Source organism: Bombus impatiens, unplaced genomic scaffold, assembly GCF_000188095.3.
Source record: "Bombus impatiens unplaced genomic scaffold, BIMP_2.2 scf_0637, whole genome shotgun sequence".
Classification (NCBI taxonomy): domain Eukaryota; kingdom Metazoa; phylum Arthropoda; class Insecta; order Hymenoptera; family Apidae; genus Bombus; species Bombus impatiens.
Genome location: NT_177056.1, coordinates 2,098,149 through 2,111,266, shown reverse-complemented (window position 1 = coordinate 2,111,266; position 13,118 = coordinate 2,098,149). Strand labels below are relative to the sequence as shown.

General features: G+C 31.7%; 1 protein-coding gene and 1 non-coding gene across 3 annotated transcripts; both read left to right on the top strand.

Moving 5' to 3' along the window:
• The first annotated feature begins 9,272 nt into the window (after positions 1–9,272).
• On the top strand, positions 9,273–13,118 carry LOC100741113 (protein maelstrom). 2 transcript variants are annotated; one of them, XM_003491764.4, is made up of 10 exons: positions 9,273–9,512; positions 9,888–10,089; positions 10,180–10,563; positions 10,644–10,807; positions 10,886–11,134; positions 11,251–11,379; positions 11,482–11,524; positions 11,595–11,663; positions 12,727–12,783; positions 12,870–13,118. In XM_003491764.4, exons 1-10 carry the CDS (start codon positions 9,288–9,290, stop codon positions 12,884–12,886), a joined length of 1,539 nt encoding a protein of 512 aa, XP_003491812.2. In that variant the 5' UTR covers positions 9,273–9,287; the 3' UTR covers positions 12,887–13,118. The 2 variants fall into 2 exon arrangements, with proteins under 2 accessions (XP_003491812.2, XP_012244619.1); XM_012389196.3 differs by having other exon boundaries at positions 9,403–9,512; positions 9,860–10,089.
• Positions 12,240–12,431, top strand: LOC112213373. Its single transcript, XR_002947279.1, has one exon. It is a non-coding gene; the product is annotated as a U2 spliceosomal RNA (small nuclear RNA).

Here is a 13,118-nt window from a genome sequence, read left to right as displayed (position 1 = left end):
TGAAGAAATCAAAAGAAAGAAAAGATCATACACGCGATCAAAATGATCATTAGCAATGCTTAGGACGTTCTAACGTTTATCTGAACGTCAGCGTGATCGTTAAGGCATTCGAATAATCGTACCTAACCTCTAAACTTAGCAGAAGGATTTCACGAAGCAGTTGACGCGTCTCATACACGCCAGAAGCCCATTGTCTAACCCGCTATTGCTCCTCGATATTCCATTAAGGCGTTCGACAAAGCGTCACGCGAGCTAAACTGAGAAAATGGCCCTCGGAAGCGGGCCATTTACAGGCAACCATATGAGCGTCCTAGAAAGGGATGTGCAAGCCTGAAAACGCGCGATACGCTTTCTATCAGGACGTTTAGTATTCCTCTTAACGACGTTGCTCGAGACGAAAATGCAGATCAGAAATTGGGATCTCGATGGAAGAGCCTGTGCAACGTACGAGGTCTGATGAACGACAGGAAATTTGACACGACCGTAACGACGATCATGTCGAATGAACTTAAATTGTATTCTGATGGCAGGAAGAACATGCAGAAGATGGCGTCGAGAAATTGCGCTCGATGGCATTTTCAGATAAGACGTTCGTTGAGTTGCACGAATTCTGTTGATGGTATTGGGTTCCAGGATGAAGCGAAGGAGGTAAATTAACCTATTGTGCTCTATGGAGGTATACACATTACACAGGGTCGAATTCAAGTTTTCGAGCTCTGAGACTATTGACACAGCGGAGACCTTGGTAGAATTAAGTGGGAAGGAGTTAAAATGAAATTTTACGTAAATGTGAAATAAAACCTATTTTCTGATAAGTTATACTTAAAATTTGTTAAAAGACATTATACACTTTTAAAAGAGAGTTGTTCATTTTTCAATTTTTCCTAAATTAAACGAGTAAATTAATCATTATAGTCGTAATATAAAATGTATTTTTATCGAATAGCGACCCCCGTGGAAAGGCAAGACTTGAAGCTGTAGCTTCCCTGAAGCGACACCTGACATATGCAGAATGTGCCAGTAACCGTGATACAGTCGGCAAGGAAGTAATTCTGTATGAAAAGATAAACTGGAACAGTTTAACAGTTTAACAGTCGATAACAAGAATCTTTTTTATGAGTTTCTAATTGCGTTTTTTGGTTTATGGAAGGAAAAGAAATTGATGTTGTTCTTTTTTATCTTCGATATACGAGTTAATGGTGAAACGAAGATCGGAAATAAGACTCTTAAAAATAATTTTGAATCGCGATATACGCCTTATATAGAATTATACGACTTATCTACTTTACGCTACTTTATCTACTAAAATACCACTCTTAAATTATGCATGCACTTAATTAAATCTTACTTATAAATTATATCTTACTTATATATTAACCGTTGATACAAATAGTAAGCACTTATTTAAAAATACCCTACCTAACCATAAATCTAACTTAAAAGTATCCTACCTACAAATTTCAAAAATCTCTACCTAATCGAAAATCTTATTTCATCTGCATCGTAAAATGTTTTCATGAGCCCTATCTATACAAATATCTATTTGTAGTGAAGCGATTGCAGGATGGGGAAGGGGTAAGGACTGCTGTACAAAATCTTGGACACTTATCATGCATCTAGAGTCGTTACGGTCGAAAATACTCAAAATAATAGTCAACGCCCCATGGTATGTCAGAAACAAGGATATACACAAAGACCTAAAAATATCAAGGGTCAAAGAAGAAATCAACAGATACGCACAAAAATACAAAGAAAAAATGACAACACATCCAAACCAGCTGGCTGTTGAAACGAGCAAAACCCACATAAAAAGAAGACTAAAAAGAAAACACCCCACTGATTTCACTAAAGAAATAAAATAAACAAACTCGAAGATGGTATCCCTCTGGGGGTAACCATCCACATGTTATTTAGCAATAAAATTAGAAAAATTTACCAAATATCCAGCTGGACAAATTGTAAAGTACAAATTAAATAATAAAAAAAAAAACTCTAAATAAAGAACACTGAAAAAGAAATGACTCTACCAGCCAAACGGGCCATCAAAGGGTATCCACTCGATATAAACCCGAGCAAACCGTGAGTGGAACGTGAATTCTATGTATTTCGCAACTCAAATTTATTACACGTAACTTACGAGTGCTTTATTACATTTTCAATGTTAATCAATCTACTATTGACAAAAAAAAAGAAAAAAAAATAGAAGATTCCCGCGTGAATTATTTATTTGCGCAACACTAATAGCTATTAACCTATGCACTCAGGTGTTTAAATATTCGCAACGCTAAAAACGAGACATCCAGTGCAGCCATCTGTAAGACTGCTGGCGTAACTGCATCAGATCATGCAGGATTGTGTTTCCACAGTCCAGTGGAAGAAGATTAGGCATGATACAGGCGCAACACTACTTCGAAGAACGCGGTCATTTGTCAACGCAACTCTAATTAATCAAATATCAAATCAATTAATCAAAATAATCGCGATGGGAGTCCGCAACACTAATTCTTAAAACAAAAATAAAGTTAATTTCCATACGTGAATACTACATACTAATTGCAATGCTATAAAATTAATGAGAAGTTAGCGTTTCTAAATTTAGCTTTAAACGACAGGTAACAAGATAAACTCTAACGTATATTACTCTGTAAACAGTTCTAACAACTCAAAATCAAAATTACTAAAGACAATCGCGATGTGATAACCCGCAACACTAAAACAAACACGATTATCGTCATCTCGCAACTCTAATTCAAACCGTAATCAGTCTCTCGTGACGCTAATAGAAAGCCGCGAAACTTTCCCGCAACTCTGACTCAATTGTAAAATCTAAGCTCGAGACTTCTAAATCGCAAACAAAAAAAAAACTTATAAAGGTGAAATAAAAATATAAACCGCGGAAGCTGATTGAAGTGCGCATGGACTGACCAACGATCACCGCCGTGATCGTTGCCCACTCGTATGTGCGTGCTCGAGCGATAAACGTTCGTTTCGAGCCCATTCGCGACCGCGACCGCGAAATTCGAAAAATCGATAGGCAAAACCAGAGACGAGAGCATGCTCTGCTCGTGCCAGTTTCACCGTCGATTTTTCAAATTAGATTTCCAGAAACAGGTTGGTCACGCGAAAACGCGCCTACCCGACCAGAGACTGTGCCAACCTGCCCGGCCCTACCTACTTATAGTTATAACAGACACACCAGAAAGTATACTACCTATCCTACCTAGCGCTATATTTAAAAAATGGCAAAACGGGCACACCAACACACACGCTCCACGGTTCTCACGCAAACGCTCGGGCGCAAAGGTCCTACACTAGAGAGGACGTCCCGGGACGCCTCCGACACCCGAGCTTAACACACACCATGCACACTCTAAGGTACGTACCGTTTTCCTGAAATCGACTGACGAAGGCTAGAGGCCATTGCGTGCAAACACAATAAAAATGAAAGAATAAAAAACAAAGAGTGTGTCTATTTCTCAAAAAAATATTAAATGATACGAAATCTGGTATGATTTATTAGAATTTGATGACAAAAAATTAATAATATTGCTATCTACAGTTCCATATTTAACAGGGAGTCTGTTTCTACAATTTGTGATTGAAATAATATTTGTGTAGATTTATTTTGTTATTATTTAAATTTATAGTGTAGGAAATAATTGAAACGACGCAATTCCACAGCCTAACAACACACACACAATGTGAAAAGTACGTCGTGCACGATACACTAACGCGTCGTCAGTCGCTCAAACATTATCATTTTATAAATGGTCATCGTACCCATTGCCTTTCTCCCACCCAAGTAGCACCTGGACACGTGAGCGAGATCCTGGCAATGATACGGAAAAGATTAAACCTGAAAATCCTAACTAAAAAAATTATTAGTACGTCTGTTTTGTATTTAACAGGCTAATCTTTCTGCATTCTGCATCTTCGAATTTTATCTCAAGTTACTATCACTGTATTTTCTATTTTGGCTAATTTAATAAATTACAACAATTCTAATACTGAAATTATTTATAGAAAACACAAACAAGACCAACTTAATGATTCACTCAAATAACTGACTTTATATTTTAATTAATTATTAAAATTCTAATTTTCTAATATATTTCTAATAATTCTAATTCGTATTAAAACAAAATATTAACAATAAGAAGTTTGTTTAGTAACTGACTCTAAATTACATGTTAATGCAAGCCTCAGGCAGTCCCTTTGTCAAAGCATATTTTCGAAAGCACAAAAGCAATGTTCAGAATTTGTAGCTTTGATTCCGAAATCTGACAGTCGCGAAGTTTCTTCTTGCACAAGAAATTGAATACATCTTTGTACGGTACGAATTGAACATTAATATCTTTATATTTTTCTAATTAATACTTAAATTCAAATATGAAAGACAAACAATTAAATTCTTTAGAATATTATGTTCAGAGAACACAAGATGAAATGAAAAAAAATTTATTATTGTCACTATCATTATGCAATAATTGGAATTTTTCATGCAACGAAATCGGAGGGTATTCGATTTCTCTGCAAGGAAATATTTAACCAAGTCATTTCAATACATATTATTTATTCAAATATTCACATTTCATTTATATATGTATATTTGGCTTTTGCAAATATTTAAATTAATGCTTGATATAATACTGTTTGTATCAATTAATATCATTATATTAATATTATGTAATAATATAATATTTCAATCGGCAATGACATTATTATTAATATAAAAAAAGCGATGTGCAAGAAGATATATCCTGAACTAATATATAAAACACAGATAAGAAAATGTTACTACTCGCGGGTATAATAAATACCCGTGGTCACTATGCTCGTCAAAAATTCTACGTAATACAACCAGTTACCCGTGTCGATTCGAACCTTTCATCCTACGACATGATTGAGTGACTAGAGGAACATAAATACATGCAACTTACAATTACATGCAAAGAATGTTGTCCTTTATATCGTTGTGAACCAAGGAAAGTCATCGTGAAACCACCATTAAATCAAAAAAACGAAATCTGGAAGAAATTTGTAACAAAGTTTTAACAAATATCTGTATTATAATTTCTTCTTAAAGACAGCGTTAATTATTTGAAAAATTTGAAATAATGAATTTCATGAAATTCTAATAACACTATTCCATTCAAGAATGAGTTTAAATTTGTCAAATTTTTGATGAAATTGTATTTTTTAATTAGTAATAATAAACGCAAGGAATAAAATTAAATTTAAAATACAAAGGTAGATACTTACATTCTCAACTTTTGAAGCACTACTAGGTCCTTTTGATGGAACAAGAAGAGGGAGGAGTGAAAAACCTTTAACAAAAAATGAATTATTATAATTAGTTCTGGAACACACAATGATGATTGTTCAAAAAATTTAAGATAATGAGATGTGGCATTCTATGAAAACTTGAAATTTTAATAATAAAAAATACTCTAATATTAAAATTAAAAATCTGACCTTATCCTTTAATAAATATGTAAATACAGCAAAATACAAAGAATAAAATTAATTCGGATAAAATATGCAAAGATTCTTACATGCTTAGTTGGAAAGCACCACTCCATCCTTCCCAATGAACAGGAAAAAGTGAAAAACCTATAACAAAACACGTGAAAAATTATAGTCTGTTCTGAAATATATACTGCTTATTATTTAAAAAGTTCAAAATGATGAAAGATAGAACTCTATACAAGTTCTAAGTTCTGATAATAAGAATTGAAATTCTTATAAAGACTGATTACAATTAAAACCTAAAAATTGTAAAACTGAAATAAAAATTTAAAATCTAAAAATGATAAAAATATAATGATTGCTAAACCATGTTAAACAATTCAATTGTATATTTTAATATTGAAACTGTAATATTCTATTTCAACAGAAACTAATAATAAATCAATTAGAATACGAGTAATAAAATAAATTAAAGTATAGTATACAAAAATACTTACATTCTTGGACTCCAAGAGAGGCTTTATCCTCTTACGAGACCAGCCACTCTACCATTGAAAACGAACGTTTGAAAAAAAGGATTCATAAAAAAAAGAAAAATAAAAAACTACATATTACCGCGCCCGTTCAAATAACAATCGGCGAACACTGACTCTAATTTCTTGTATGATTATTATGATGAAATTTAATGAGAGCTATGTGCTCTAAAGAATATTGAAAATAATATAAGACAACAAACACTGACTCTAACGACCGCATTGCGCGCGATCACAAAAATTCTCTGAAAGAAAAACTTTATTAACGGGTAGGGGTTAAAGAAAAGAAGCAATATATTTTTTTCATATCTCTTTTTCTTCCAACAACTCCGAGAGTTTGTTCATGAAAATATTACTACTATATTAATAACACCAAATATTTAATTAATACATTAAAAATATTATTAATATTGTTAAATAATTGTTAAATGTTTACGATTTCATAATATAATTGATTTGTAAAAATCATACAGTGAATGTCCGCCATTATAGTTTCGAACATAGTTTATACCGATAAAATATGGCGCGCTCTTTTTTACGGTTAAACAAAGCTGCGTAATACGAAAAAGACGCGATGCGCAAAATATGTCCATCTTAGTATTCGTAATGAACCACGAAATTAATTTAGAATTTCGTTCTATTACGTATCAATTATGTTAAGATTATGAATTGTTCGTTAAAAATGTATACTGATCGAATACTAAATAAACGTTACCAATTGTTCAATAATATTAGAAAACAAACATGTAAATGACTTTGTCTCTATTAAAATGAATCAAATGTTACCAAATCTCCACGAGAACTTGTTGAATTCATCGCCGATCACCTTCCATCCTTTTTCATTCCGCGCCATGTTTGTTAATTTCGTGGCGTCCTTCTAATGTTTCCTAAGTTTTCTCATAATCTGCTGGTAATCTCAACAACGAAAGACCAAAACAATAGAATAAATATATTAAAAGAACAAATTGTATAAAAGTGAAACAATGATCAAGGTCAAATTGTTTTTTGAAAGTTCATTATACAAGCTACCGGCAAATGTGACAACCAAAAATATGGTAACGCAACAAAGATAATCAAATAATAGGTTACAGAAGATTGTAATAAATTATTGAGTAGAAACGTACGTTAATTAAAAAATAGCGTCGGTTTCAGCACTAAAAAAATACTATAACAGTACTACCAGGAAATTCCACTTTGCTATTACATTGAAGAAAGACAACACCCATCACGAAGTAATAATAACAAAAACAAACGTCTGGCTGCTTCGAGTTTCGACTCTAAACTGACCCCCGCGCCACAGCTTGCGCAGCGAATTTCGGTTTAAAAAAAGTGAGAAGAGAGATCGCCGACAAGTCGAGCGCGCACTGATATGGTAGTCGCCAAATTCCTAGAAAAGATACCTAATATGCTTTCGAGAGTTAGCATATTCTGTTCCAACTAAAGAGGTCCATACGTTAGACTGAAATGCAAAGAAAATAAACATGCAGCTAATATAATTTCAGCAAAGAAAATTTATCGGTACTGAAGTATTCTCACAAATTTTAAATTCATTTATCTTCGATTTATGTTTCAGTACTCAGTTAATAAATCAGTATATTTTTTTTTTTTGCTATTTACATACAATGTCGTAAAAGCGTATAACATAAAATATTACGATACAGTTCACAGATATCAGAAATAAAAAATTAGATGATTTGTAATTTATCGAGAATAAAATATTTATTAATTAATTATGTACTGTTGCCTGAGCATTACGAGATAAACCGAAGAAAGGCGCATTTTTAATTTGCAAGAATATTGGACATATTGGTATATTGGCAGGAGCAACAATAGACGCTAAAGGGAAATTTCGTATAAATTCGTCTAGAGGAGGAAAAAAATGCAGTATCGATTATTAATTAATGTTAGAATTTAATCTTGGGATTAAGATTAATAATCTGTGGAAAACACAATGTTTGTGTTTGAAATAATATAATGTGATATTTATTAAACAATTGTTACACGAATTGTAAATGTGCGTTCTGGAATGTAGACAGTTGGCTAGTTATTCACAGACTAACTGGCTTAGTGACCCATGGCCCTTGAAAAGGTTTAAAGTCCCATTCTCTATGCAGTAATGAGTATGACCTGTGTGGGTGCTGTGTGGCGTCACATGAAGCACAGAACCTTCTAGTAGCTTCTCGACGTGCCCATCTAGAATGTTCCATCCATATTCTCACGTTTCTTCGCGTTTTCTGAAAAAGCATGCACGTGCTAACTGCCGTGGTGCATCTCACGAACGCACGCTAGTGGGGATGGCACTGGGCAACGAACGGAAGAATCCGTACGATCAATCACCTTATCTGCATGCGATTGATATCGTTGTATTCCAACAATTAAACATTAATCTTCAACATATTAAACTGCTTGAGACACATTATTGAACAAATGGGGTATCGGGTAAAACAACAACTTTTTTAAAAAAATTACCACTTTAGTATTTTTAACAATAATTTATAAGGTGTCCGAATATTTTTGTGGGATGAAAATTCACTTTGTTCTGACATTTCTTCTAATACTTAAATAACGGTTTGTTTGAAGTCAAAAGTTCTTTAGTTTCTGACATCTAAACATACTATACCTCAATAGATTGCAAAATATTTTTGTTTTTTATGTGTATTTATTTCAGACATAGAACATAGAAGTCAAAGTTATACTAGTGCCCGAATATTTTCGAGATCGACTGTATGTATACATATACAGTTATATACAGTTATAAGTATATGTAACTCTAACTTCGTTTTTATTACATTATTCACTCATGTAGTTAATTTTCATCAACTATTATTATTTATATGTAATATTTATTTACTGATAGTAATTATTTCTATATATATATTTATACGTTATGAATTGTCGATAGCATAATTCTAATTAATACTATTGTCAATATATTATTGTATAATAACTTAAAAATGAGAGAACTGCTTCATATTCTCACAATAATAAATTAAAATTATCTTTGAAAAAGATTATTATCTAAATCTCAATATATAAGGATTATATATTATAATTTCACTATTAATTCTCAATAAATCTGTATATATTATAATTTCATAACTAATATGTATATTATACAATATATTAATAATATTAATATTTTCCATATTCTTTGTCTCCAACCTGTCAATATATGTCCTATCCAATATTCATATAATATAAAAATTCCATTATTTATAATTAATAATCAAACAACGTGTGATTATAATTCGTATTTCGAATTATTTTAATTCCTCAGTATTGAAGATGGCACTGCCAACAAATGTCAGCTCTATGCGATGTAAAATCAAACAAAGGAACAGTTCTTCCCGGTTCTCCGTCGAATGTGGATTGTTGAGCATTATATACAATATGTCAAAAAATGCATTTTATTTCTTTGCTCTTGACTGGGCAAAAGAGCAAAAGAAGCGTGGCATATCTGTCCCAAGAAATATGAAAGAACTTTCATCGCTTTGTAGCGAAGACTGGAAGGTGATATATTTCATATTTCGGCTATTTATTTAACAATTTATTTCAATAATTTAACTGACCACGTACCATTCTTTGAATAAAAAACATTCCAATTTAATAAATAATTCTAATTTAAAAATATATATCATTATTTAAAATACTTACATAATATGAACATTTAGAAGAATTTGAATGTAAATGTTTGTGTTAACATAGAAAGGTCATTTTAACAGTAGAATAACTGACTGAGAAATTTCTCAAACTAATTTTTTTATGTCCCTATATATAAAGTGATATGCAAGAGAATATGTGATATTAATGATTTTTAATAGTTATTTGTTGATAAAATTTTTTAGTGGAAATTACAGTATTTTGTATAATTCTATGTTATCATAGAATCTTCCTCCACATGAAAAGGGAATTTATAAATCTAAAGCAAAAGACAACAAGATTAAAGCTCAGATGACAGTAGGTAACAGAACTACAATTGGTGAAAGTGTAGCTGAGTTAGAGTTAGAGCAAAAGAGACAGGAGGAATTTCAACAAAACATGCTTCAATACATAGAATCTATAGTTGGTGTAGGTGTAAGACATGATAGTAAGTATTCCAAATTAAATCTTCTTTTCTAATAAGAACTTTTAAGATATTGATTAATTATTTAACATTTAATATTGTCATTTGTTACAGACTTGAAAAATTTAAAATTCATATTTATACATGTCAATTGGTTTTATAGAAGAGACATAGGAATTAACAAGTATGACTTTTGTCCTGCAGAATTTGCAATTGCAGAATTTAGTATACTAAATGGTATTCGAAACGTATACCATGAAATATTAAAGGTAAAAATACCTTTAGGATGGAAAAGAGATGCACTAGAAACTAGTCAGGAAACGCACCAAATCCCTATAGAATTAGATGATGGAGAATATGACTTTGCACTTATGTATGATAAGTTCTCCAAATTTATGGAACGTAATAAGACTGGGAGAAGGTATCCTCCATTGTTCACTCTGAAAAATGCATATCCTATTGTGGAATCACTGCTACAGAGATTGAATGAAGCAAGTGGTAACTATAAATATTTATAACAGTTTACAGAAGATAATACAAAATTTTGGCAACATTTTTAATTAATAATTGTATTTTAGGTCAATCTGTTGACGACTATCTAATCTATTCGATAGAAGCACTGTTTGGAGAACTACGAAATGCTGCTGTACGGAAAATAGACAAACGTGGCATTCCTCTTGTTCTTGCCGAAACGGAATTTGCAAAAGACTACTTATCCACTATGCGTGGCTTCGAGTGTGAAGTATGCATACAAAAAATACTTCCAATCATTAATACTATATAATACCCTTAATAACAGCTTATTTTGATTTCCATATAGTTCCATAAAATTGTAGATGTAGCTCAGTACTGCAGTAGATCCATAATAACAAGATGGGGTATGACGATATGTGATTATTGCTGTGAATACCTGAATGTTGAAATGATCGAAGGTGTGCATCGCCCATACAAGAATTCCTTCGACATTAATAGACAAGATACTGCTAGCGGAAGAACTGATAACATTGATCTGAAGATGAAGACTTTAAAAATACTGGAAAACAGGGTAACAATTGCTGATATGAATGGAGTGAGTAATAAATTATTGATTTTTAGTATATAAAATTATGTGAGAAAAAGAGAGAGAGAGAGAGGGTGATATTGTTTCATATTCTGACAAGTATAAATTTTTTTCAATATAATTAGGTATCCAAAGAGTATAGGGATAAGGTATCTACACGATCTTACGAAGAAGAGAAAAATAGACGAATGGAGAATAAAGTGGTCATAGTTGATCATGCTAAAGCTAGTACATCCAAATCCAACACTGCAGCTGTAAGTACAAGTGTTTCAAACCGTCACGGCTAAACTTCCAAGCAGTTAATTAGAATGTACAAAGTATACAATTTGAAAATAATTTATTTCTCGAACTTTTAGCTAAATTTGCCAATGCGACCATTGCGTGCACCTAAAACAATGGGTAAGTATATTTTTGTGTCCTACTTACATCGATTTTGTACGATATAACTAAATATTTTATAATATTTTAGCTAAAGCTCTTAGTGGAACACAGGAAGGCTTCGAGCTTCTTAACGATGTTACCAATTTTCCACCAATTGGTGAGACATTAATTTCTAGAAATTATTTTTTTCTTTTTAAATATATTTTATGAATTTCCAATTACCTATATTTCAAAGAAGAGTTAAAAAGCTATAATGTATACAACAAACAAAAAAATTATAACGAGTATAAAGAAAGTGTCAATGAAAATGTATACTTTGTACACGGTAGCCTTGAGAAATCACTTACCCTTAATGGTGAGGTTAGAGTTTGGCTAGGGTTAGGTTAGGGTGTCCAACTATTCTACTTTGTGTATAGAGTGTAAGAAAAATATCAGATTATTTCCATATTACCAGTTTATTCGGTGAAAATTAATTAGATAAAAATACCACATAATTGACTTTCCCTTAAAATTTCCAAAAATTTATGATATGCAATATCTTTATTTACATAATCTCTCTTAAATCAACGACAGAATCAGTTTTATGAACCGTGACGTATGCTTATCTTACATCCTATACATAAATAAAAGTAGTTGAAAACCCCACCGCTAGGTGGTTTCTTTAGAGTACCATTTCTCGCTAGGAAATTTAGGAGATACAGATGTTATATTCGGAAAGAAAATCAGAACTGGTATCGCTTCTCGGCCTTATGGCTAAGATCAAAGTGTAGTATCTGTTCTTATCAGCTTAATATCTGATACACTTCCCATTGGGAAGTCAGAATATTAAACTGATTTTTGGAATCTGACGGAGGGTTGGTGCTTGCTCCACCTCTGTCGTGAGTCAGCCTAGCATTGCAGTGCCGCTAGGATTGGCTTGATAATTTATTTAAAAACATAAAATGACTTTTGAATTTATTACTTTGAACGTTATTTTGAACATTATTTTTCTGAGTAAGATATAAGGTTTAATTGTAGTGCCTTTCTATCTACAAAATGTGAAAGTTAATTATAGTAACTTAAGAAAAATAGTGCACAAATAATTTCAGTAAAATATATTATAATAAATAAAACATATTAATATTTTGTGTAAAAATATTTTTCTTTACTTTTAACGGGTTGTATGGTACAATTTATATGAAATATTTCTAATTTTTTAATTTTTATTTGTTTCAATATAGGAGGACGAGGTACAGTTAAAAAAGATACTACAAAGTTCAAGCTGCCTTTGGGCAGAGGTAAAATTTTATATATTAAATTGAATCTTAATATACAATTATGTTTGAAGATTTTATAATAAGTTTTACTTTACATTTGTATGCAGGACGTGGAAATTGTTAGGACAAATAGCTTTTGGTACGAAAGAGATTGGACTTTTTCTGTGACAACAAATTCGTATGGAATCTTTGAAATACACTCTTACAAATAAGACTTACATAACTTGTGTGTAATTTGTTTTATGAAAAAAGAACAATATTTTGTTACAAACTTAGACATAAAAAAAGATGAAAGATAAAGACACGATCTGTTACCAAAGTTCATAAAGAAAATATACGATTAATTTTTAATGAAA